The sequence below is a fragment of the Zootoca vivipara genome, chromosome 11, assembly GCF_965207765.1.
Source record: "Zootoca vivipara chromosome 11, rZooViv2.hap1.1, whole genome shotgun sequence".
In the NCBI taxonomy this organism is placed as follows: Eukaryota; Metazoa; Chordata; class Lepidosauria; order Squamata; family Lacertidae; genus Zootoca; species Zootoca vivipara.
In genome coordinates this window covers 6,091,351-6,119,216 of record NC_142594.1, presented here as the reverse complement: position 1 = coordinate 6,119,216, position 27,866 = coordinate 6,091,351, and the positions used below count along the sequence as shown (strand labels likewise).

Below are 27,866 nucleotides of genomic sequence, written 5' to 3'. Positions count from 1 at the left end.
CTAATTATATTACTTTCAGGATCTTGAGGTTGCATGTAACTTTAAAAATTCCAATAGCCTTGATTAACTAGGGTGTTACCTGTGGTGGAACTGTATATTAAGCTTTTCATTTCCTGCTTCAGGCAGCAGGAGTTACATATGTGTATGACCCCTGTTCCGCAGATTGCATACAAACGCTAAGGTATGTTTTATTTTTGTATTTTCCTGTATTTTTTCAATGTTAAAATATTATGGACTGTATAGACTCGTGTTCATGCTGGCCATTGGCCTTAATATGATGTATGACACAATTAATGATATATATTTATTTGATTTATTTTTTGTAGTTAAAAAACTGAAGAAGACCAAACCGAAACAGTATGATTACCTTGGATCACTGTCTCGCATGTCATTATATTTTGCAAAGATAAAAACAGATATATTTCGCCCGTGGAATTGGTCGACGTGTTGCCTCCTTTTTTTTGGGTAGTGTACCAATTATGGCATTCAAATTAGAAATTTCCTTTTCCAATTTTCCTTTGCTTTGAAAAGAGACATTGGTTGCATAAAAGCTCCCTTTTAAAAGAAAAGGGTGGGAAACGCAAGCTCCTGGCCCTGTCGCCTTGTGGGTTCCTCCTGTGCCTGCCCAGCAATCGGGGCAGAATCCAGTTGCCCCCACACTTTCCCCTTCCCCAGACAACAGGGAGGAGGGGACATGAAGAGAACGAAGTAGAAATGAAGAAGCGGGTGGGCGGGGGCCTCTGGAACGGATCCTGTCTGTAACACGAGATACCACTGTAATGCTAAAACTGTGTAATGCATTACTGAACATTTCAGCTGCTGAGCTCATCCATATGCTTAAATGAAGCATAATTCTGTCAATGTTTTAACACATTAGAATAAAATGCCACATAAAAGACTATTGTCACAATCGTGTCCGACTCTTCGTGACCCCATGGACCATAGCACACCAGGCACTCCTGTCTTGCACTGCCTCCCGCAGTTTGGTCAGACTCATGTTGGTAGCTTCGAGAACACTGTCCAACCATCTCGTCCTCTGTCGTCCCCTTCTCCTTGTGCCCTCCATCTTTCCCAACATCAGGGTCTTTTCCAGGGAGTCTTCTCTTCTCATGAGGTGGCCAAAGTATTGGAGCCTCAGCTATTTCCCCACAATTATTTAGTACAGTGGTACCTCTACTTACGAATAACTCTACTTATGAATGTTTCTACTTACGAATGGAGCTCCGTCCGCCATCTTGGATGCGGTTTAGATAGGATTTTTTCTACTTACGAATTTTTAGATAGGGTTGCTTCTACTTACGAATTTTTTCTCCCAATGCATTCCTATGGGATTCGACTTACAAATTTTTTTGACTTACGAATGTGCGTTCGGAATGCATTAAATTCGTAAGTAGAGGTACCACTGTATTTTAAAGGTGGAAACAGTTTCAATTATGAAATCTTGTTTCCCCTCACAAATGTTTTATCACACCTCCTACAAACTGGGGTTAAATTAGGCCTTATTCTTATTTTTTAAGATGAATTTGGTCTATGGGTACTAAAAGCGGATTCAAAACTCTGGTTTCTCTTCAGATCGTATAAATTTTTTGCCTTTTACATTTCAATCACCTTCAAAACTAGTCCAGAGATGCATATGGAATCATATTAGGTAGAAACTAAGAAAAAAAGGGGCTTTGCTTCCAAATGCTACCCTTCCCAAAAAATTTCTTGCCTTGTTGAAGTCTTCAGAAGTTGCTCTCATCTCTTTCCATGTCTTATTCAGCAGCTGGATGCAAATGCAGAAGAACTCTTCAAATGACCTGTCGTGCGTGAAGAACATTGGGTGGAAATCATTGCAGGTCTCACTTGCTAAATATGAATAAATTAAAACAAAAAAGTATTAATATGTGATTGATGAGATCCTCCTAAAATAATATACAGCAACAATATAACTAACTGGCTTGAGGTAATAAGCAGTGAGTGAACAGGTCAGAGCAAATTGAGAATTACTAGACAAATGGCACCACCTCTTCTGAAAAAAAAAAGTGGTGGTTGTTTTAATTTATTAACCCGTTCTTCACCCTAAATTCCTAGGGAAGGTTATAACAATATAAAATACAACATTAAAAGGTTTTTTTAAAACAAAAAAACCTTAGAATTACAAAATTTGCAAAAAATAGGGTGGGTTCTAAAAATATACACCCTTTAAAGTGTCATTTCTTGAACTACAATTGTACATTTCACCTTATCCCAAGTTTATTCCTCTTTTGAGGCCTCTCAAAATTTATGGAACCAGATACAAGTCCAAAGATCCTTCTTGGTAGGCTCTACTACAGGATGAAGGGTCACCTGATAGTTCTTCCATCTAACTAAACTAGGGCAGAGATGGCCAATGTGGTGGCATCCTGAACCATCGCCTAATTCTCACAAGCAGTGAGGGTGCAATAGCCATCTGCTTCCAGGCTATGTACCTCTTCAGACCACAGGAAGGGGTTCACATGACTGAATACTCTCAGTTCACACGATAAAATCCCTGTACACAGAAAACCAGATGTTAGAGAGGAGGGACCAACCCTAGTCTTCTCCTTGACATTCTACTATTCTTTGTTCGGGGATTTTAAAAAAGTATTATTCAGGCATGTGTACCCCCAACTCACATTCCAAAAAGGTACAGATTAGAAACTAGATTTATTGCCCATCTTTTTGGGGGGAGGACAAGGTTCACACAAATTATTTTGGAGGGGCATTTGGCATAGTGATGGTCAGTTGGATCGGTCAGTGGTGCAACTGGACTTGGAAATGGCATGCTCTTTCAGATATAGTTGCTATTCTTGCTTATGGTTGGTGTTTGAACCTTACCCCTCCCACAGCTGTTACTAAACCATTTTACAATCTGTGACTTTAATCACCGGGATGCCCACATGGAACAGAGGCCCAAAACCTTTCTAACAGTGCCATGTTCCAAGTACAAAGTTAAATTATAAATGCAAGTTTTAATTATAACGTCAGATGGATTGAAATCCAATCAATTTCTCCTAGAGGTGTGGTTAGGGTGCAAGTTAATTTAATAGTCTGGGCCCAATAACATTTCATTATTTTTCATGACTGGACTCTCAAGGGGAGTGATGAAAGTCATTGTATTCAAATCTACAAGTTAGGCCTGAGTCATTAAAATAAATGAGTGGTGTCAGGGGCCTCATTTTCAGGGGAGCATGGCACCTTCAATTTCCATTCATCCTTGCTGCAGCTGTGACTGAACGGCATTCCTGATAATCAGACCTTCCGCCTGTAATTGAACACAACAGTAGCAAAGCCCAAGGGACATGTGTAGTTGTCATCAACACTATTAAGAACGAGCAGAAATAAAAGGCCTCACTGCTGCAAACATGGCAAGGCAATGAAACAAGGCAATGGCCTTGAGATATATCAAGGTCTTTTAAAAATTAAATTTCTCACATCCTCAGCAGCTCAGTTTTGCATCTCACAAATGCAAATGAAAACAAATAAAAACAAAAAGTGAGGGAAGTATATATCAGATACTGGAAAGGAATAATAATAATAATCATCATCATCATCCAAAGTTTTATGGCTCAAATGAGTCTTCCTCAGTGGCTTATTTCACCTGTTATAAGATGCTCAGTGGCTTATTTCACCTCTTATAAGATGCTCAAATACCATCCATTTTAAGGGACCTTACAGGGTGACAGCAGTCACGAAATTAAAAGACGCCTGCTTCTTGGGAAAAAAGCAATGACAAACCTAGACAGCATCTTAAAAAGCAGAGACATTACCTTGCCGACAAAGGTCCGTATAGTTAAAGCTATGGTTTTCCCAGTAGTGATGTATGGAAGTGAGAGCTGGACCATCAAGAAGGCTGATCGCCGAAGAATTGATGCTTTTGAATTCTGGTGCTGGAGGAGACTCTTGAGAGTCCCATGGACTGCAAGAAGATCAAACCTATCCATTCTGAAGGAAATCAGCCCTGAGCGCTCACTGGAAGGACAGATCGTGAAGCTGAGGCTCCAATACTTTGGCCACCTCTTGAGAAGAGAAGAATCCTTGGAAAAGACCCTGATGTTGGGAAAGATTGAGGGCACTAGGAGAAGGGGACGACAGAGGACGAGATGGTTGGACAGTGTTCTCGAAGCTACGAACATGAGTTTGACCAAACTGCGGGAGGCAGTGGAAGACAGGAGTGCCTGGTGTGGTATGGTCCATGGGGTCACGAAGAGTCGGACACGACTAAACGACTAAACAACAACAACAGGGCACAGCTTTGAGCAGTTTATAAGGAAGGGAGCAGGATAAGCCCCTCAGGAAGGCTCAGTTGAGCCGAAATGCATATGGCTTACATAATAAACATTCACCCTCGGAAAGCAAATAATTTATGGACCAGCTTAAAAAACAAACAAACGATTTTCAGATTCCAGTACCAAAACTAAATTGGGGAGGACGTATTTTGCTAATGAATCCTTAGGTGATCAGCTCAAGATACTTTTGCTCAGAAATTGATTCTTATTTACATCATAGAACTGACAACTGGAAAAGTGGGATTGAGGTACCTTAAAATAATGTCTCGCCATGTTCAGAAATGGTAGACATTTGATACAGCGGCGGGACTGGAGGTTGGTAAATGGAGAGGAACAAACAGGTGCCCTTGTCTGCCATGTGTGAATAACTTTATATAAATGCAGGCAGAAATTGTAGAACATCTTTCCACAGCATACTAGCCAGAGCCTAAGTACAATTCAACACCAACATCAATTTCCAGACAGCATCGTAGAAAACTAGATGTTAGGGAGAAGAGCATTCAAATATGGAATTTAGCATCTAATACTATGAAATGGTACAAGCTAGGATAATTGTACCAGATGACCTTCTGTAGGTGCACACTAAATCTCAGACTGAACATATTCAGAAGACTTTTGACATAGCACTTGTATTAGTGGGCATGCTTTGGAAAACAACAACTGCCTTCCACCCCACCCTCTTGGCATGAGAAAAGCTAGAAATCTTTTTTTTTTAAAAAAAAAAGTAAGCAAAACTGCTAGATTGCATATTTTCAAAATAGTTTTTCATCCCAGCACCCCTAGGTGTAACATGAAACCTACATAGCAACCAGGAGTGACCAGTCTATTAAACCTGTTCCCATTCTCCTCCTTGAAACTGAGACCAAGGCAGAAAGTATGGCTTTAACATGAAGCCGTATTTTCTTTTTTTCTCCCCCCCCCTTGCTTTCTCAAAACCTTGCTCACCATGTTGTGATATTTTGGTTGGCCTTACAAAAGTAGCCCTTCTGATGAGCTTTCTGAGATTTCTTATGAGGCAACCTGACTACCTCTGCTTTTAATTTTCTTGTGTTATTTTTTTCATGCTTTGCCTTAAGCCACTTCATAGCTAAGGGGGGGGGGGGAACCCTAATTAGGATGCTCTGTGGAATTTCCTAAGAATAGTCAGCAATAGTTTCCTATCAAATCAGCTTGTTATTCATACAGTATTTCAAAGCATGTATTTCTTTTGGTTCCTGAGTTAGAGAAGTCTATAGCCTTCAGCCATGGGCAGATTTCAGTATGGTAGACCCTAAGGCTGTGCAGAAATCGAGGGAAACTATTTCAATGCGGTTGAGGCATACAAGAAGCCTTCTGGTGTCGCAGTATATCATTATAATTGGTACCAAAGTGTAAAAACTGCTATTGTCTCGCATTTCACTGATGTCATAAGGAGTCTATGAAGTCTTGGGCTTCAGCAGAAATAATATGCAAAGCAAATCTTGGTAGGATAAAAATATAACAAAAGGAACCCTGAGGAATTTTAAGCATTAACAGAAGGAGGTCTGAAGCAATGGCAAGGAAAGCGAGAGTGGCATGAAACACTATAAAAATTCTTACTACTACAATTGCTTTTATGCAGCTTTTAGATTTATTAAAATCTTGCTGAATTTAGTGGAAGTGGATGCTATTGTCAACCTACAAAGACAGATTTCCCACATACTTCAAAAAGACATTGTTTGAAGCCAGAAATGGTCACTGGGGCATTGTTATAACCTGAGTTTTTAATGTGGTCATTTTTGTTACACTGGAACAAAAAGTTAACTTAAAATAAAAGTCAACAGCTCTTTTAACTTTGATAAGAACATGTGAGCTAGAAGCATACTGAACAAACTTTATTCGTAAAAAGCTTTTTTGTTAGTCGTGAATGAAGAATAAGTAATTCATTGAGAGATTTTGAGCATTTTATGAAGGAAAAAGTAGAGGATCTGGCTGGTACCAGAAAAAGTAATTTTTGTGTTTCCTCCAGCACTTGCTCCATCCCAACTTCACTTATTAAAACTATTTATAGACTGCTTCCCAACCAAGGGTCCTGAAGTGGTTTAGAGAGAAAATAATTACAACACTAAAATGTTATAAACATGAAAAATCAAGTATTGAAATATATACAAAATCAAAATCAACTGCAAACAAACAATTAGCGACATACACAATACCTAAAATAGGCCAACAAGCTACGGTAGTTGGGTAAAATCTGAGCTAACAATATTTGTTCTTAACAGTCTTTAGAAGCACCCTACTGTGGGTGCTTCCCATATAAAGCAGGAGTCAACTCTTCACACATGTGGCTTGTTTCCTAGGGGTACCTTGATTTCTTTAAGGGGGGGGGACACCATCTAGTTTCAAGACTAAGCAAGGAACAAAAGTCTAGGCTTGCTCGCTCTCTCATATCATATCAGAGAAGTGACAATTGCCAGCGAGGTCTCAATGAAATTCGAAAAGGTGCAAAGTAGCCTAAAACATTATCCCGAGTGGTTCACAGAAACTACAATTCCACTCTACACACATACAGTGGTACCTCGGGTTACAGATGCTTCAGGTTACAGACTCTGCTAAAGCAGAAATAGTACCTCGGTTTAAGAACTTTGCTTCAGGATGAGAACAGAAATTGCGCAGCGGCGGCAGCGGGAGGCCCCATTAGCTAAAGTGGTGCCTCAGGTTAAGAACAGTTTCAGGTTAAGAACAGACCTCCGGAATGAATTAAGTTCTTAACCAGAAGTACCACTGTAGCCTTCACCTGTCCTCCCACTGTCTGATCCATTCACACTGTCGCTGGAGATCAACCTCTTTTACATGACCTTCATATTGACCCAACTGCCTAGCAAGCCAGCAACTGGCGTTGTCATGGTTTCACTCAAGTCACAGTAATGATTGTGACAGCAGCAAAAGCCCAGCCAATCCCTGCCAGCTCATCTGCACGCTTGGTTTAGTAAAGACAGGAGGAGACATGCAGAAAAAGGCCATTGGGGAAATGAACCAGGTTGTTGTTCCCAATATTTTGCCATTATTACCCATATGGTATTTGGCCTAAGACAATACAGGCTGGCCTAGACCAAGTCAGACTAATGGTCCATCTTGCATAGCGCTACACTATCCAGTGAGCACTGATCCACTGGCACAGGCATCCCCAAATTCGGCCCTCCAGATGTTTTGGGACTACAATTCCCATCATCCCTGACCACTGGTCCTATTAGCTAGGGATGATGGGAGTTGTAGTTCCAAAACATCTGGAGGGCCGAGTTTGGGGGTGCCTGCACTAGCATGAACCCCACTAGCATGAATATTTCATTGATAATTATTCACTGATGAAGACTGTAACTATTCCGGATATTTGAGACTTCGGAGAGACGTCTTCCTTTGAGACTTATATGAGACGTCTTCCTTTGAGAGATGGCTTGCCATTCCTCGCTATTCATTTATTTGTTTGAGTCTTTGTCTGACTCTGATACCTATAACAACTTGTAGTTACTTGTATATTTTGTTAGACGTGTTGTATGATATATACATCATTTTGAATTGGCTTATTCGTATATTTTGAACGACATCTTAACCGATTGTATATTCACTAACAGTTATTAGCCAGCGTGTTGTGTCTGCATTTTTGTAGATTGTAGATTTTTGTACAGGGGTTTGTGTTTGTTCAGCCTACCCTGATCTGGCGGGCGCTCTCGGGTGTTTCAGGCAGGAGTCTTTCCCAGCCTGACACCTGGTGATGCCAGAAATTGAACCTCAGATTCTTGCACGCAAACAGCTGCTCTACCAGTGAGCCCGGAGCCCCTCTAAATGTATTGTGCAAGCATAGTTAGTCATGGGGAATGGCCATCTGGATTCAGGCATGGCATAGTATCCAGAACTCTAATCCAGAGCAAATCTTGAACTGGGAACCCAAGAACTGTGAGGCAAACATTCTCCTTGTGGGTCACCACACACAACACCCAAGTGTTTTTTTTTAAAAAAAGTTTTGAGATGAATTAGTAAATAGGTCCAGACTGAGGCTAACCACTTCCCAAGTGTCCAAGGTATTTTGTCAAAACATAATCTTCAATCATACACCTCTTTGAAGGAGATTGCCAAAATAACAGTAATATGAAAAAGCAAGGTCAAAGTGTGCAAAGGCTCATAGTGATGAGGCTCAGCCCCTCTTTCTGCCTGAATTAATCACTGGCAGGGGAGGAGGAAAATGGTGCGGGAGGAAAACATCTGAAACCCCTCTGGTTCTACACAATGTAGGGTGCAAGCAAATCTAGAGCAGGCCTGCAACTGCTTGTGACCTCCCCAAGCCAATTGCTTGGAAGCAAATGGCCAAATGCTGTTCGGTTCTGTTATCTCATTTCCATATTGTTACGGGCAGGAAACTGAGTTTGCCTACTGCCTTCTGAACACTTGAGACCCATGGCTGGTTCTGTACACAGCCACAGGGAAGCAATTCCGGTGGGATCTACATTAGTTTGCCCTCAGGTGATAAAATGTTAATAGTCCCCACAAACATCTGATGGTAGTAGCATCTATATCTGACCATTCTTTCAAATACCCAGCAGAAATGACAGTAATCGACAAGAACGATTTTGCAAGTGAGCAGTAGCGAGAAGACTGAAAGAAGGAAAAACAAAGGAGCAGATGGAGGAGGCAGCAAACCAAGCCAAGGAGGAGACAGTTCTAAGGCACATATGCTGTCTTGAATTATTCAAGGTTATGATCTAAAAGGGAATTTATTACAAACGAGTATTGCCAGGTGCCAAAAATTCACCTGAAGTTAGCTGGGATCTTATTACCCTGCAGCCCCACTGTATTCAACTGACATCACTCACTGTAAATCTCATTCATGGGGATGGAATGGGTATGAGGCAAAGAACATGAGATGATTTTGTGATGTAAAATTGTCCTGGTGGCATCTCCATGTGTTATTGTCACAGATCTTATGCCTGGTGTCTTAAAAGCCTCTTCTGAGTTGCTATGTGCATGCCAATTTTACATCATCTTCAGTCCTGAGAGAGCACTTGGGTGTCTTCCCAAATGCCTGAGGAATATCTGAAGAGTGAAACTTGCTTGAAGACCAACGTTTTGCTACTCAAGAGAGATATTTGCTTAGACATCAATAAACAGGATGTAAAGCTCATGTCAACAAAAAAGTTACATATTAGGCCTGCACAATTCTTTATCCACTAAACAAAAGAATACAGCCTATCAGCCCAATGCCACCAGACTGTTAGGGCCTTGATAAATCAGCTGTTTTTGCTAATGCTTGTGACGACTAAAACAGAAGGATTGTTAAGAATCTAGTAGGCGACATTATATGACTATTGAGCTGTGTGTGGCTTGGAAGGTCAAAAGCCTTTGCATTGGGACCTAAGCATATTGAGCCTAATTGGGTGAGTCCGAACTTTGAACACTTTGATTTTGTGGGACCAAGACTACCTGGAGGCTTGTATGAAAATCTGACCATCTCACAAGCAAACAGTGGAGAGACTCAGGTGTGGGCTGGACTTGTACAACCTTGTTCTTTAACTACATATTTACCTGAGAGAAGTACTATGTGAAACGATGTCGAAAAGTCAGAGATGGTCCAAAAGCAAGTCTACCGTTTGCTCAGGCACCAAGTCATTATTGTGCTGGAACATCTGCAGTAATTCTGCAGCCCAGCTCATCCGCTGGTCCTCATAGCTTCCAAAACAGATGCCTGAGGAAAGGGTTGCCCAAGATTGCCCAGGGGACTCATTAAATCAACATGTCCTTAAGGCACTCGGCTATCAACTATCGTCTAGCTGTTACTATAAACCTGTTCTTGCCTAGGAGACTGCTAAGAGAGGGTTAGCTGTACAAAATATCTTGCCCAAGGGCAAATTCCCTGAGAACACAACTGAACTTCATTTTCGATGATATATCCACACTGCACATGAACTGGCAGAATTAACTGAACTACCTCTTGATATAATCTAAATAATTATTTCCTTGACAAGGACATGAGAAGTGTGTAGGCATAATTAAAAGCCCACATGGCAAATGATACTGAGTTTGGCTTGGGGAAATCCACCACACGTTTAATTCTAAAAATCTGACAACCTAGTTATGTTATTAAGGATGACTCTCCAAGCTGCATTCATGAGGAAACTGAATCACAATGCAGAAAATTCCTCTGATATTGTGAGATGTTTCAGAAGTACATATAGGTCTATCACATATATTATATTATCAGCACAATGGCAGGAAGTTGGTTTTAGCTAGATTCCAAGTGTTCTTGCCATCCTCTTTTGCTAAATTGTAAAAAGGTTCTTACATGTTGTATATATTCTGCTTCACATTATTGTCAAATGGAAAAAAAGATTAAATGCAGAATAGGCTGAGCATTGCAGGTTTCATAACACACTGAGAGCCTGATAACTGCCCTTGAGCAGAAACATAAAAATTCTTATATATTCATTCTGTACAAATAGTGTTATCTAAAACAAGCCTCCCGCTTTGCTAATATAAGGATTACTTTATGTTGGTCATATTGCATAAGATCTACAGGTGTAATGCTAGAAAAGAATTGGCCTGGATTCCATTTGCTTCTTCTTTGTCTCTTGATGCCTTTGTGTCACTGGAGATATTTTGGTTCCTCCAGTACCATGATGACTGAAACAATATCATAAGCCCCCAAAATGGACATGGAGCACACTGAGAGACGCTATAGACCTTATGAATGCCCCAGTGCTTTTGTTTCCACTCCATCGTGCAGTGTTTTCTGCCATCCCATAATGTCTAGGAACATGGTATCTTCAAAATGAGAGCAGAGATCTCAAGATGTGGATCCTTATATAACTCTACAGGTTGCTAAATTCCTAACAGCCGTCCTCTCGTACAAGAGACGGAATGGAATGTTAGCTGATTATTTATAGTTATAAGAATTTTCTATAATGACATCAGATATTGATTTTAGCGTAGTGCCTAAATTTTTAATCATAATCTTAAACTTTTCTTTTTGAATTGTTAATATTTGTCCTTGTGAGCTGTGAATTGTGTTATATTATTTGTGGCTTGTACGAGTACGCTGTTTTATTTGATTTATTTTGTTGTGTTGTGTTTTATGATGGGCGTAAAAGCCGAATAAACATATTTTGTTTGTTTGTCTTTTGTTTGAGAGCTGAGATGCTCAAGGTTAACTACCGTAAATTCCACAAGAGAGACCAGATTCCATGCTTTTAAGGAAAGCCTAACAGCAGACAAAAATATACACCTATTAATATATACATTTATTAAATAGTTCCTCATAAATGCAATCAACTGAAAAACACAGGAGAAAACTGCTCTTTGAAAATTACTATTGTTTCCTACAAAGAGTATTTAATCTGCTATTAACAGTACTCATAAAGGAGAACAGTTGGGAAATACCCATATGATCAAATGACTTATAACCTAATCCTCCATACTGTTTGCCTGCCATCCTGTGATCTTCCCGATCACAGAGTGGGAAACTTGATGCTCTTCAGATGTTGCTGGACTACAACTCCCATCCTCCTTGATGACTGGTCATGCTGGCTGTGGCTGATGGGAGTTGGAGTCCAAGTTCCCTCACCTCTGCTCTGTTGTTGTTTAGTCGTGTCCGACTCTTCGTGACCCCATGGACCATAGCACGCCAGGCACTCCTGTCTTGCACTGCCTCCCGCAGTTTGGTCAAACTCATGTTCGTAGCTTCGAGAACACTGTCCAGCCATCTCGTCCTCTGTTGTCCCCTTCTCCTTGTGCCCTCCATCTTTCCCAACATCAGGGTCTTTTCCAGGGAGTCTTCTCTTCTCATGAGGTGGCCAAAGTATTGGAGCCTCAGCTTCAGGATCTGTCCTTCCAGTGAGCACTCAGGGCTGATTTCCTTCAGAATGGATAGGTTTGATCTTCTTGCAGTCCATGGGACTCTCAAGAGTCTCCTCCAGCACCATAATTCAAAAGCATCAATTCTTCGGCGATCAGCCTTCTTGATGGTCCAGCTCTCACTTCCATACATCACTACTGGGAAAACCATAGCTTTAACTATACGGACCTTTGTAGGCAAGGTGATATCTCTGCTTTTTAAGATGCTGTCTAGGTTTGTCATTGCTTTTCTCCCAAGAAGCAGGCGTCTTTTAATTTCAGAATTTAGAATGCTCAGCACACTAAAGTTTACACCTTCAACAAAGTCTGCAAACAATTAGTTAAGCATTGGAGGATAAATTATTTTAACTCATCACATCAAATTAACCAAACAGGCAAAGGCTGAAGTGCCAAAACAGCTTTTAAATTACAGATTCCTTAAGGGCATTCTCAGTGTACAAACATCTTTGCCGATGTCTTTGTTGAGCTTCACACGTTTAGAGTTTTATATCTCTTTCTGCCACTAATTAGTACAATTCAGATGAAATCAGTGTCACGCTTACAAAAGAATTATATTAGCTAGATTGCCATATTGCTTTTACTTGCTATCTCAGAATACCACAACAAACCTCCCTCCCCCTCAAATATCCCAATCAAAGAATCTGAGCCTTTGAATTAACAAATGATACATGCAATTCAGTTCAGGGCCCTTCAATGCTGCAAGGGAACTTTGTAGATTAGGGTTTTGGGTTTTGGTAAAGGCAATACCTTTTCTGAAAGTTTCAGCTTTGTTTGAAACCTCAAAGCACATGTAAACTTGCTCCCAGATCTGTTGTTTCGGAGACATGGGTTGCACTTCCAATCAGCAAAATAGAGTTTTGTGCTACAAGTCTGCTTCTGCTTTTTGACTTTTCAGTACTCACATGCAGTGGGTCTAGCAAGGGTCATACAATCACAGATACCATTTGCTAGTTACAGGTAGGTAGCCTGTTGGTCTGAGTCGAAGCAAAATAAAAAAAAATCCTTCAGTAGCACCTTAAAGACCAACTAAGTTTTTATTTTGGTATGAGCTTCTGAAGAAGTGTGCATGCACACGAAAGCTCATATCAAAATAAAAACTTAGTTGGTCTTTAAGGTGCTACTGAAGGAATTTTTTTATTTTGATACCATTTGCATTAAACAACGGCTAGTACAAACCAGAGCTGGCAAATCTATTTCAAACCATGTTTTCTGATTCTGGTTTGTTGACCAATTTCAATCTATAGCTGATCAACTTGAAGTGTGCCAAACCTTCATAATACGAACATATGCAACCATTAACTCTAATTACTACGAAAGCTGAGCTGAAAGAGGGAGGTAGTTTTCATTAACATTTTCAGACACTGAAGGTGTGCAGGTGCGGCTAATTTCTCAGTCAGGAGGCAAACAATAAGAAAGAAGTTACAGGTAGGTAGCCGTGTTGGTCTGAGTCGAAACAAAATACAAAAAATTCCTTCAGTAGCACCTTAAAGACCAACTAAGTTTTTATTTTGGTATGAGCTTTCGTGTGCATGCACACTTCTTCAGATACACTGAAACAGAAGTCACCAGACCCTTATGTATAGTCAGAGGGTGGGGAGGGGTATTACTCAGAAGGGTGGTGGGAATGGGCGATTGGCTGGTAGGAGTGGTAAACCTGTTGATGACTGTTAACGACTGCAATTGGTCTTGCAGGAAAAAGCAAGGGCTGAGGTGCTAAAGAAAGCTTGATAATGTATAATGAGATAAGAATGCAGTGTCCTTATTCAGGCCAGGTCTCTCCATGGTTTTAAGCTTGGTAATGAGTTGCAGTTCAGCAATTTCTCTTTCCAGTCTGTTTCTGAAATTTTTCTGTAATAAAACAGCTGCTTTGAGATCTTGTATAGAATGTCCTGGGAGATTGAAGTGTTCTCCTACTGGTTTCTCTGTCTTGTGGTTCCTGATGTCAGATTTGTGTCCATTTATCCTTTGGCGTAGGGTTTGGCCTGTTTGTCCAATATAGAGAGCTGAAGGTCACTGTTGAAAGAACTATCTGTGCCGACTTCATCACTTGGTGATGGAGACTGGCTCTCTGATGTGAACTTACCTATTACACCACAATAGCTATAGTGTGCTCCACTGTAATAGTATTGTTTCCTGCACTGCGGATACCTTAAGTCAAAACTGTATTCCTTGAAGGATCCCATTGCCATTCCTGTTCTGAATGTTTAATGTAGTGGGAACCGACAACAATTTTAAGACAACATAGATGAAACCAGTTGGGCTAGCTTAGTGCTCAAGTGAAGCAGCAGCTGAAAATCACATCTTCAGCCACGGATAAAAGAAAATAGAATTAACTGTCTTCAATAAGTATCCGATCTTTATTTTCCTAATAGATGAGGCAACTCAGGATAACTAGTCTGGAAAAAAATTAATAATGAATCAATTCAACTGGCCATAACTACATATTTTTTCACTACCCTGGTATTTAAGAAAGGTTCCTTTTCAAGGTATGTGTGTAGCAGGTAATGATATTGTCTGTTGTTTCACTTAATAAAAGGCACTGTTCACTGGTCTTTGGTGAATGACCAAAGATTCAGCCTACTGCAAATGTGACTGTGATATACGGTATGTTTCACAGTGAATGCAGCGTCCGTTTGGCACAGAAACATTGCCACAAGACAAATTGTGGAAAACAATTGGTTTGGTAACAAAAATCAACTGTTCCCAGAAGCTGTTCATTTGTCTCCTCTCCAACTTCACTTTGCTCTCCATACAGCAATCAAGGAAATCACATATAGTTGAAAGATTAAAATATACTGGAAGGCTATATAGTGCTTTTTTAAGACGAAGCGTCCCAGCTGAACATTGCAAAGGCCTCATCAGTATTCCAAGAAACTCGCAACTGCCCTGCAATGCAACTACTGTACATTGTGACAGAAAGCACTTCCTTTTAAATGCCCTCATTCATCATTCATGAATGAAGAAGGATGGGTCATACTAGAAGGGCAAATAACTGGAATTCAGAACAGCTGAGTTCTGTTGCTGCCTAAAACAAAACAAAAAAAATCATATTACAAATATCCTGTGTTGTTAACTTTTATGGCACCCTCCCCCCCTTTTTTTGGCCAGTATGCCATTTTTCTCGATTGCATAAAGATGGTTATTTCTGCTTCAGAAGACTTTTACAGCAAAACAGAAATATTTGTAATGGGAAAACAAATCCCCATATTACCTGCCATGCAGAACAGGCATTGGTCAACCATTTGTAGTTGCAAGAAGGAAACGCCACGCTGGATTCAAAATGCTTAAACCTCACTGATGTGCATTGTACCCAGACACTTGCACACATGTAAAGAAGTACACATGGTGTATAGAGTTATCCTTTGTTATGAGAACTCCCCCTCTTCTTTCTGTGCCTGCCTTGGGTTTCCTCTCCTTGATGATACGTTTTAAGTTATGAAACTTGTTCAATAGCTCGTCATGGGACTTGCCCTAACTTCAAGCAGAGTGAAGCCCCACCTCAGACAGCCAATGCTGCTGGTGGGGCACAACAGTGAAGTTTCAAAGACACAGCTGTGTGTACCATGTGCCCTGCCCAGTATTGCCTAAGGGAGCCTACTGTCCTTGAAATGTACTATCCCACTGCCCGGATTGAAGAAATATGCCTGTCTGGGTTCTGTACATGAAAGGTGTGTGTGTGGGGGGGGACCCACCCAGTCCTTCATCTCACGCAACAAAACATCTCGGGCTGGCTCTGATTAGCAGCATCAGCATCACAGACTATAATTATTATTATTATTATTAGTTCGAGTGGGTTTTCACTTTACAGTGGTACCTCTACTTACGAATAACTCTACTTACGAATGTTTCTACTTACGAATGGAGCTCCGTCCGCCATCTTGGATGCAGTTTAGATAGGATTTTTTCTACTTACAAATTTTTAGATAGGGTTGCTTTGACTTACAAATTTTTTCTCCCAATGCATTCCTATGGGATTCAACTTACAATTTTTTTCGACTTACGAATGTGAGTTCGGAACACATTAAATTCGTAAGTAGAGGTACCACTGTATATGAAACACCCCCCTTTCAGGAAGTTTGGCAACATTTCAAAGACCTTTGGAGGTCTTTAAGCGGAGGCTTGACAGGCATATGTCAGGAATGCTTTCATGGTGTTTCCTGCTTGGCAGGGGGTTGGACTGGATGGCCCTTGTGGTCTCTTCCAACTCTATGATTCTATGATTCATTCATTCATGTCAAATATTTGGATGGTGACGGCTTACATTCAAGAATCTTGGTGGCCTTAATATCATGCATCATTATCTGAATGATGTCAGATCCAAAGGTGGGGAAACTTCCCAAACATATCAAAGCCAATACCTAAATAACCCATAATTACAGAGTTACTTGATTTTATTTTTGCATTAGGAGAACAGCTGCTGAAGACTAATATTTGCATAGCAAAATAATTATGGAGAACAAACGAATTTTAACTATTCCCATGACTTGAGAGCAACAGCAACGTACACCAATATATTTTTGGAGACTAATCTTTTTGCTTTATTGTGGAAGATTCGCGTATAATGGGAATTTGTAAGCTACAGTCAAAGTGATGGATCACCATCATTTGTACCAAGAGGATTCTAGCCTTTAGAAAGCCTATTAACTGATCCCTGCTTCGTATGAGTCACTATAGAACATTCCATTAGGATATATTTTTCTGGGCATGATTTTTGTGTTGCTGATGAATCATTCATCAGTGAGTCGGTCTTCCAGAAAAGAAAGGTGTGTGCTTTCTTCTCTAACAGAAGATCACACCCCAACTAAGGATGAGGGAGGCTATTCTGCTCTTTCATATGTTTAAACTCTTCTTCTTCTTCTTCTTCTTCTTCTTCTTCTTCTTCTTCTTCTTCTTCTTCTTCTTCTTCTTCTTCTTCTTCTTCTTCTTCTTCTTCTTCTTCTTCTTCTGCGATCACTCGTAGCCGAGTAAGATTGTCTTCCATAAACATGATTTTAACAATGGGTCCCTAAGTGACTGTGGAGGCCAATTCTGGATCCACACATCCTTCCACAGTGGAGGCATTGGTTTCCAGGAAGGAGTTGATCACGGTGTGGATTTGCCAAGCGTGCCTTCCTCTTAGCATATTTCTCCCTTGCGTCCTGAGATCGAGTTTCTTCAAAGCCCATGACACCTTTGCTAAAGGATATTTAAACACAGACCTACACCAACTACATAAGTAGGAGTCTGGTTTTAAAAGCAAAAGGGATGTGTGGCCGTGGAGTGTAGGCACTCGTGGGTATGTGGCTTCCTCTTCCCTCCTTCCCAGTACAACTTGCTCTAAAGACTTTCTTTTCCTGTCCCTCAAACACCTCCCCCATCACCATGGCACCCTCTGTCTGCCCAGGTCCAAGATTCAATTTAAAGGGGCCACCAGCACATTTTGTTATGTTAATGCCTCCATCGCAGGTGAGGCCCTTGAAAGGAAGCTTAGCCTGTACTTTTCCACTTGGCCTCCAACCTTCCATTCAATGCTTCAAATAATCAAAACAGGAATTTGAATGCAGATTTCCAAAAAATATAGCAAGGAGAGACAAGAGGGCCTTCTTAAATGAGCAATGCAAAGAAATAGAGGAAAACAACAGAATGGGAAAAACCAGAGATTTGTTCAAGAAAATTGGAGGTATGAGCTCTGGACTACACTTTGTCAGGACAGACATAAGAATATTGCCAGGAAACCATTTCATAGAACGAAAACACCCTGTGCACAATTTTAATGGCACTCAATTGTGCCTTAGTTTCTCTGGTTAGTTTCCAGGTAGGCATCAGAGGGACAGGTGAGGCACTGAATCCATCTCTAGTGGCCTTGATGGTGCAAATGGCCATGGCTTTTTCCCTCCCATAGCTGCCTTATGGCTCACCCACACTCATCTTCATCTGCACTTTCCAGTCACAGGTGTGTGCTTTCCTGGTCCGTGTCTGAGCGCAAGAAGAAGAAGAAGAAGAAGAAGAAGAAGAAGAAGAAGAAGAAGAAGAAGAAGAAGAAGAAGAAGAAGAAGAAGAAGAAGAAGAAGCTCTTAAATGGTCCCAGCAATCCATGGAAAACCCTAATTGCCATTTGTTCCGATTCAGCATTAAAGAGCGGGTTTTCCTGGGGAAAGTGGCGAAGCAAAAACCAAAGGGCTCAGACATGGACTGGGAGAGCGTGGACCTGTGCCTAGAAAACATGGGGCAAAATATAAGTGTGGATGAGCCCTGAATTGTGGCCATTCCCAGCAGGTCATTTATACAACTTATACCTTCATTTGCTTGCTTTCCTCTTGCCTTTCCCTTCTTCTTTTATGGATTTATCTATTAATTTTGTAATGTCATTCTGGCACAGATCCATCTGCTTTATTGCTTCTACTTATCAATAAATCAATGTACTCAGGTACACTGAAGTTTTTTGCAGAGTGGCAGCGCGGCCCATATTGTGCCACACACTGCTCTTATTGTAAATGCAAGCAAATTCTTTCATCCATGACCTGCTCCCAACGATTCAAGCAGTCTTAAAAAGAGGTCAGCCAGCCAACAGAAACCAGGAACCTCAATAAAGTTTGTAGATCAGCGTTTCTCAACTGCTGTTCCGCGGCACACTAGTGTGCCGCGAGACGCTGGCTGGTGTGCCGCGACGTGTGGCAACGACGAGAAGGGCGATTTGCATTGTCATGTGCCTGGCGGCCGCCAATAAGCAGCACTGACCCGCCGGAAAGCAATATTTCTCCTCCTCTTTCCCAAGGCTCAGTGCAAACGAGCCTGGCGGCCGCCAATACACAGCACTAACCCGTCGGAAAGCAATATTTGGCAAGTGTTTCTTACAGTCATAATTATAATATAGGGCGGCACAGAGTTAAATTTTTTAACTTTTTTAATGGTGGTGTGCCTCGTGATTTTTTTCACGGAACAAGTGTGCCGTGGCCCAAAAAAGGTTGAGAAACACTGTTGTAGATCAACACTGTCACCCTGAATCGAGGCCAAGTTCAGAGCAGGGAACTGGTTAAACAAATCGAGGAGCACTTCCAGCAAAAATTAGTAACTGCTTCCAGAAACATGATTTAAATGCTACTCTGTCTCTATGTTTAGGTGCCTGAAAAGTGCTTTAGCAACTGGGTGTTTACAGTGAATAGGTCTGTCCTAATCACATGCAGCATTCAAAGTACGGTGAAAGCCCTAAGAGGATATAAAGTGCTGGCACACAACATTAGGATCAGTACAGGGATTTCAAACATCACATCTGCCACTGTGCAAAAAAAATGTTTTTGGGTGGATTCCTCATATTTCCTGCACTATTTAAATCAGGCATCCCCAAACTGCGGCCCTCCAGATGTTTTGGCCTATAACTCCCATGATCCCTAGCTAAGAGGACCAGTGATCAGGGATGATGGGAATTGTAGTCCAAAACATCTGGAGGGCCGCAGTCTGGGGATGCCTAATTTAAATCAGTCCCAATTCTGTCACCTGCATGTCACCGACAGGCTGTTCACAATTTTAAAGTCAACACTTTCTGTGCATAACACAAACAAACACAAGGAATCCACTTAAAGGTAATTTACATGCACATATGTAAATTTGGATTATCATCATCATCATCATCGTTATTAATTACTTATCACCATCGCCATTTGGTTAAGGTGTGGGAGTTTGGTGTCAAAAGGAAGCGAGTGAACAAAACGCAGAAAGAAGATCTGGGAAAAGTTCTGCGACCTTGATTGCGCTTATACAAGGTCTTGAGAAAGAAAAAATACAAGCACTAATGGGGGTAATTTGTCAATATGTGCAGCTCGAGGTTTGTGGAGACCTCATTTATCAAGAGGAAAACTTTGCCAAGAGGATTGGGGGGGGGATGTATTCTACATTAAAACACCATTACACCCAGGTGATTTCAGCCTTCAGATGTGTATGTCAAGTTCATCTTTTTAAGACATTTTCCTGAAAGGAGGATTTCCTCTTTTAGAGAATGGAAAAGGCTTGCCCTCTCGTCCATCATATATGATCACCCCCCAATGTAAGAAGTTGTGGAAGCTGGGGGAGACATTTCCTTCCTTTAGACCACAACCAGGCAGCATTCTGCACTAAGCACTATGTAAAGACTGGAGTCTGGGGTGGTTTTGGCTCTTGGGTTCTCCAACGCCACCCAAAAATCTGCTTGGGGGGGGGTGTTAGGAGACCCTTCTGGAATAGTGTGGGTGGTGGCATGGCAAACATCAACATCACTTCCATTTGGAAAAACCTCCATGGGATCATCAAAGTCCCTTCTCTGAAAGAAGAGCTCCTCTCATTCACAGGAGGAATACTTTTGGATCCAAATCTGATGGACTCTTACTATTTCCCAATAAATGCATAGCTTAATACAAATATAAGTATCGCAAAATGAAAGCCACCAGTTAGTATTTCACCACTGTTAAACTATTCGGCCGCAAATACTGAAAAGAACGAAAAATAAAGACTCTGCCACCAATGTTAAAAAGGTAAAGGGACCCCTGACCATTAGGTCCAGTCGTGACCAACTCTGGGGTTGCGCGCTCATCTTGCATTGTTGGCCGAGGGAGCCAGCGTATAGCTTCCAGGTCATGTGGAAGCCGCTTCTGGCAAACCAGAGCAGCACATGGAAACTCTGTTTACCTTCCCGCTGTAGCGGTTCCTATTTATCTACTTGCATTTTGACGTGCTTTCGAACTGCTAGGTTGGCAGGAGCTGGGATCGAGCAACGGGAGCTCACCCCGTCACAGGGATTCGAACCGCCGACCTTGTGATCGGCAAGCCCTAGGCTCAGAGGTTTAGCCACAGCGCCACCTGGGTCCACCAATGTTAGGGTTCACAAAATTTGTTTAAGGCAGGAGCGGCTAACCTTTTTGGTCCTCAGGCTACATTTGCTGTTGGTCATCTGTCCAAGGGCTGTATGCCAGCATTGGTCATGCCCAAAATATAAGTGGATGGGGTCAAGGTGGGTATGCCACTCCATCTTTACTCTCTTACACAGCATACAACCTACACAGCATACAACCTACACACACACACACACACTCCTGGCTGTGCTACCAGGGCTCCCCCTTACAAATGGCCCCCACAATTCTGCCTTTTCCATTCACTTATTGCTTCATAACGGCAAGCAATGGTTAAAAATACTCTCCTTGAATACTGCAAGTGCCCCCGAACCGTTCCCACATGGGTTTTACATTTATGAGCTCTTATAATATCTAGCCTGGCACTCAAGTGCAGGTGTTGTGAGCGAAGAGGAAGGGGAACTGAGATCATGCAAAGCTTAGGCATAAACACTGCTGCATGCTGTTAGGGGGCTGAATTTCACATATTGATTAGAAGCAACCTGCCAAATCTTTTGACTACAAACCTCTGGTGCATTTTCTGTTTTCAGAGCAAACATTGTTATATAATTGTACAGCTTCTTGTCTGGTGCAGACAATTATGTAAACCAAGTAGTATGGGTATTACATCCTTTTTTACTTTCATTCCTTCTGCTTTTTTCTTAAATGCCATCCCCAGAATCTAACACCAAGCAGCATGTTGCAATTTAAGATAAAAATTGTCAAGACTAAACCGGTTAAATATGTATTCCACTGAAAATACAGCAAAGGTTCTGCATATTTCAGGTCTGTCCTGATTTAGTAACTCCAGGCATGCTTTTAATAGATCAACAAGAGACTCCCTGCATGCCTGTTGTTCCTTCAGACATAATAAGATGCATCCAGCAAATTTAAGAGCAAGCAGCGAGCTGGTAATCCCAGAAGAAATAACTGGGGGAAAATAACATGCAAAACCAAACAGGAAGAAATATATTTAGCACTATGAAACACTGCTTTTGTATAATTCAGAGGCTTCAACTGCATTAACATAGAGATATTACTTAACAACAGGCAAGATTTCTTTCTGCCACTTGAGTGAGTTATTAAAAAAATACCCAACGATGGATTCTAGAGGTTTTGTAACTGTCAGAGGCTGTTGTTGCGACTACTCTAGAGTAACGACGCTCCACATTCTTGTCTTTAGACAGTTTTATTTAGTGCAATCTATTTACAGTGAAATGGGGGTGCAGAAACATGTCTGCTTAGTCCGAGCCAGAACCCGGGAATGGCGCGCCCCTCGTTTTCTTCCAGCATAAGAGTCTCAGGACGCCAAACCTACTTCCCTGCCTTCTCCTGCGTAATTCCGGAACCGGAGGGAAGAGGGGCCTGCGCTCCATGTTTTCCTTCTCCCCCCTTTCCCCCTCTCTTTCTTCCTCCCTCACGTGTAGCAGGTGCTCTTCTGTGTTGCCGGAGCCCTGCATCCCTCTTCCTCCTTCCTCACTGGACCCCTCGCCCTCCCCGCTGGCATTGCTGCTATTGGAGGAGCTGCTCTTGATAATGGGAGGGGGATCTCTCTGTATTCCCTTCCCCTTACAGTAACATTCAAACCTAAATTAGAATGTTCTCAAGGTCCTGGCATAGTAAATGACAAAGCAAAAGTTCTCTGGTTCAGACACAGGAGGGATTTGACTTAATACTAGCCAGAAACTAAGCTCCAAAGATATGAGTGTGCCTGGCCCCCAATGAGACTTCACAACCCTGCCACCGCTTTGGGGCTTAGTTTCTGGTTTGCACTAAGTCGCAGTTCCCTATCATGTCTCAAATAGGAAACTCTGGCCTAATGTCAGATAATAAACTGAACTGGGTCTATATAAGAAAGAGAGAGAGAAGAAACAAAAATAGCCAACATGGGAGTCTCCCAGTAATGGTTGAGGTGGATCATATGGAAGAGGCAACAAGGTGGTGGCATTAAAATCATATTTGCCATGTGCTGCAGCCGGTGATGCTGATGTTCTAGTATGCTGCCTTTAAATGTTACCAGGAATAGCTATGCCAAAGAAACACTTGACTCAGCTATACAGCTGCAAATAAAACGTTTTATGTTAGTTCTAATGCGCAATATACAAATGTGATGTTAGATGGTGACAGTGAACTATGGCAAATTCAATATATTTTTCAAGATTTTTTTTAAAAGCATTTTCATAGCGGGGTTTTTTAAAATAATAATAATAATAATAATAATAATAATAATAATAATAATAATACTATGTGTATAGATTCAACCACTGTCCTCCATGCTGGAAGTCAACTCAAAAGAGCCGGTCAGTTTTGAGATTGCTTGTTTACAACTGGCCTTTTCTTGCTAACACTGGGAAGTTGGAGGTTCCCCCACATTGCTCTTCCCCCTACTGCGTAACTGACTGTGCGCTCCTTGAAAACAGATACCTGCAACTAACTTTAACCTGCGAAGTGCTATACATATAAATAATTTCAGGACACTTGTTTGTGCTTTGGAAAAGGGAAAAAGGAAAAAAATATAGGGCATCTCTCAGTAGCACTGGTCCTGTCACCTCCTGGCAAATAGAAGGGGAAGAAATGGAGGCAGTGAGAGATTTTACTTTCTTGGGTTCCATGATCACTGCAGATGGTGACAGCAGTCACAAAATTAAAAGACGCCTGCTTCTTGGGAGAAAAGCAATGACAAACCTAGACAGCATCTTAAAAAGCAGAGACATCACCTTGCCTACAAAGGTCCGTATAGTTAAAGCTATGGTTTTCCCAGTAGTGATGTATGGAAGTGAGAGCTGGACCATCAAGAAGGCTGATCGCCGAAGAATTGATGCTTTTGAATTATGGTGCTGGAGGAGACTCTTGAGAGTCCCATGGACTGCAAGAAGATCAAACCTAACCATTCTGAAGGAAATCAGCCCCGAGTGCTCACTGGAAGGACAGATTCTGAAGCTGAGGCTCCAATACTTTGGCCACCTCATGAGAAGAGAAGACTTCCTGGAAAAAGACCCTGATGCTGGAAAAGATTGAGGGCACAAGGAGAAGGGGATGACAGAGGATGAGATGGTGGACAGAGGACGAGACAGTGTTCTCAAAGCTACCAACATGAGTTTGACCAAACTGCGGGAGGCAGTGGAAGACAGGAGTGCCTGGCGTGCTATGGTCCATGGGGTCACGAAGAGTTGGACACGACTGAACAACAGCAGCAGCAGCAGCATTATGTCTTTGAGACCTGTCACTCCTAACCTGGCAAATCTGACAGTCACTAAGGAAGAAGTAGAGATAACAGTGAGACAAAATGTATGGTCAAAACCTGGCATTACAGGAGCGGCCTGGTTTTTGCTCTCCATCTCCTGCTCTTCCTGACATTGCAAAATATAAAAGTGTGACATTATTCACTGTGTTGTGAGCTTCCTTGGTTTACCTCATTGGCAGCTACTTGTAGGGGTGAGGAAACTTTCGATGTAATGGTTATGGGAAACTGCAGTCAAATATAACTAGTAAACTTAGGGCGTATGAAGGAGTTAAGACCACATAAACTGTATTCCTAGACTCAGCTAAGTCATACTCCTCACCTGGAAGGAACTTAAGTTTCCTCCTTTGCTCGCTATCTTTCACCATATGAACTCACCAAGATAGGATGTGCCTGAGTTCATTTGCTCATTCCTGCTGCACAGACTAACGCATGAATGCAACCTTTGGAATTAGTAAGTAAAACATTTAAAATACGTGTGGTCTGGTCAATTGCAAAGGATGTAGAGAGAAGCTGTAAGTGGACTAGAATGGGGTGTTTTAAAGGTCTAACAGCCTATTATTCCCATGTTTCATTGAGCTGCATGATTTTCTGATTTTAAACTCTGCTGGGGTTCTCCCTTGCTAGAATGTTTAGCCCTGCGTTTTGGATCTAGGATCTTAGCCCTGTGCTTCAAATCTTTTATTAATTACCCACATGGGAGACCTATATCTATTTTCTACCCCCATAATAATGTCATACCACACATTCTGTAGCAGTAGATGTGAGAGAGATGAGAAGATGGCTTTAGTTTGCAACCACTTGGCTCCCATCATGCAATGTGATGCTGCTGCTGGAAGTGTCTTCTTGGGCTGGATTAACAAGACAAAGATAGGCAGTCCTACTTTGTTCAGAATTGATTCTGGCCCGCTAGGGTCCAGCTGTGGTGATATTTTAGATTTGCAAAAATACTGAGAAGGATGTGCTTGCAGCACACATTATTTACGTATTAAAATGCAAGCCAGTCTTGCGTGAATAGTCAAGTTGTGTTCACAAATGCTGTGGACTCAATTCTTAATTTTCACTTCTGTTAAAAACACTCAATTAATATTACACATTCAATTTACAGAAGTCATAAAATGACTGAACCAACCTAATGAGAACATGTTTTTGAAAGAGATTTCAACTAATTGGACACAGTAAAAAAAGAAACACGTTTTTTGGTACTGTACTCTGAAGAATAACTATTTGTCAACAGAATGGACTGCCTAAGTCTTGTAGTGTTGCTTTCTGAAAGCAAACACTGAACAAGACATAACAACAATGTAACAGAACTAAGCTTTTGTGTACTAACCTGTTTTATCCAATGCAACAATCTGCAGGATATTTAGGTATGTCAAAACAAGCAAAGCATATTAAAACATTTGCTATTTGCTATTTACAATGAGCTACTGCTGCAAAAATCTTCACATTCATTTTATTTTATAAATATGCAAGCCAGTTTAAACAACAAGTTAGCAAAGGTAAACAGGTTTTGGCAGCCACTAGTTTCCGATTAAAAAAATAAAAGCAAGCATGAATTTCAATAGTGCTTCACTATTTCACTTCTGTTAAAAACACTCAATTAATATTACACATTCAACCTCTAAGTTAATATTATTTTGGCTGATTCAGCTAGGTAACCTAAACAGTACACTCGTGAAGACTCAGCGTATTGTACTTTGATTGTCCTTGCTGTTACAGCATGTTATAAAAACACAAAAATATGTATACCTAGGTAAACCTACATTGCCAGTACACTGCTGTTATAGCAAAAATGTAGGCATAGAAAATGAATTAACCCAGGTGAAAATCCAGGGGGACACGCGAGGGGCAAGGTGATGGAAGTGTCCTGAGAAGTATGGTCTCCTATGCCAATTCACAGCTGCATATGCCCACCTTCCTGTAAATTGTGAACCAAGCTTTCCCCTCTGCAGCTAAAAAGTGAGAGGGGGGAGGAAGCTGTGCCCCTCAGATATTGTCAGATTCAAACTCAACTCAGCCCCAAACACCATAGCCAGGAATGATGGGAGTTGTAATCCATCCATACCTGACTTTGGGGTGGGGAAACTGGCCTTGGAGAATTTAGGTACCCATCCTCAGGCTGAAAACCACTGGTTTGGTACATTGTGTCAACAGGAATATTTCCCTCTTTTTGCTTGACTTTCCCCCCCCCCCCCATGTGATTTCCCATTTGGCAAGCTTCTCTCTCTGCCATCTCCATGCCCTTGCCGCTCGAGTTCCCATCTCTTCCAAGCCATCCCTCATTCAACCACAGCATGGTTTCAGAACATACACAACCCTCTGCCTCCATAGCTACATTAAAAACTGCATATTTTAATAAAAAAAAACTCTCTTACCTTCGAAGTGCAAAAATAGTAGTTACCCATTATTTGCTTATTTCAGGTATTCATATACCACTTAATATTCAGAATGTCTATGCAATGTACATAATTTTTTAAAAAGGAAGCACCAATAAAGCGACACTCTTTACATGTATTAAAGAGTGATAAAGGTTAACAATGTGGGGAGTCACTAAATTAGTACATTATTACAACAAAGATGGTTAAGGCAGTCTTTATGCAAAGTCCTGCATTTCAATACCTTTGCCCTCCGTGTCACCATAAATAGTTACTAAATGCAACAGCTCTTGTTGTGCTTATATCAAAGATACAAATTGAAGTAAATTATTCAAGACAGCCTCACTCAAGTACAACTATTTTTTTTTTAACAGATGCAGTGTACTAGCTGAGAGGGACTATTTAATCCTTTCCCCCTTGAAAGAGGAAGTATCCTGGATTAGGAGAGCTATTTAGTCTTCTCTGGTATAGGTGAAATACAGAGTTAAAAAGGTAAAGGAACCCCTGACCATTAGGTCCAGTCGTGACCGACTCTGGGGTTGCGCGCTCATCTCGCATTATTGGCCGAGGGAGCCGGCATATAGCTTCCGGTCATGTGGCCAGCATGACAAAGCTGCTTCTGGCAAACCAGAGCAGCACATGGAAACACCGTTTACCTTCCCGCTGTAGCGGTTCCTATTTATCTACTTGCATTTTGACGTGCTTTCGAACTGCTAGGTTGGCAGGAGCTGGGACCAAGCAACGGGAGCTCACCCCGTCACAGGGATTCAAACCACCAACCTTCTGATCAGCAAGCCCTAGGCTCCGTGGTTTAACCACAGCGCCACCTGGGTCCCCAAAATACAGAGTTACTACCTCATTAATAGGACGGAATTCATAGCTCAAGCTGGGAGGGATAAAAACAGATTTGTCCTATAAACTTGCTTTACTCTGCAAGAACCTGGCATCAAGAAAATAACAGTTCATTTGGGGGAGAAGCAGGGATTGTTCTTCTAGTTCCCTGTTTGCAGAGTACCGGTATGTGATTTAGCATTCCAGCTCTGACTTTTTCACATGACTGATTTCTGTAACAGCACAGGTTAATCAAATTTGTACTTCTATCAAAAGCCTCTTCCCCTTTCCTTTCCATCAATCTGGAATACCTTCTCAAATCCACTTTGATTCCTTGCAAAGCTAGGATGGGGTGCAGAGAAATCAACGCCCCAAGCCAACAGCCTAACCATGATTTCAAGACAAAATAGGCTCGCAAGCCTCTTTGTAA

The 27,866-nt window shown here is 41.5% G+C and overlaps 1 protein-coding gene across 4 annotated transcripts in view; it reads right to left on the bottom strand.

The window, feature by feature from the left end:
* The window catches only part of ELMO1 (engulfment and cell motility 1), a 305,776-nt gene that overhangs the window by 97,823 nt on the left and 180,087 nt on the right, over window positions 1-27,866 (bottom strand). For all 4 annotated transcript variants that reach the window (XM_088653940.1, XM_035129257.3, XM_035129258.3 and 1 more), the window contains one exon: window positions 1,712-1,848. In XM_088653940.1, the coding sequence (XP_088510066.1) occupies window positions 1,712-1,848 (137 nt within the window). The remainder of the gene's footprint in view (window positions 1-1,711; window positions 1,849-27,866) is intronic.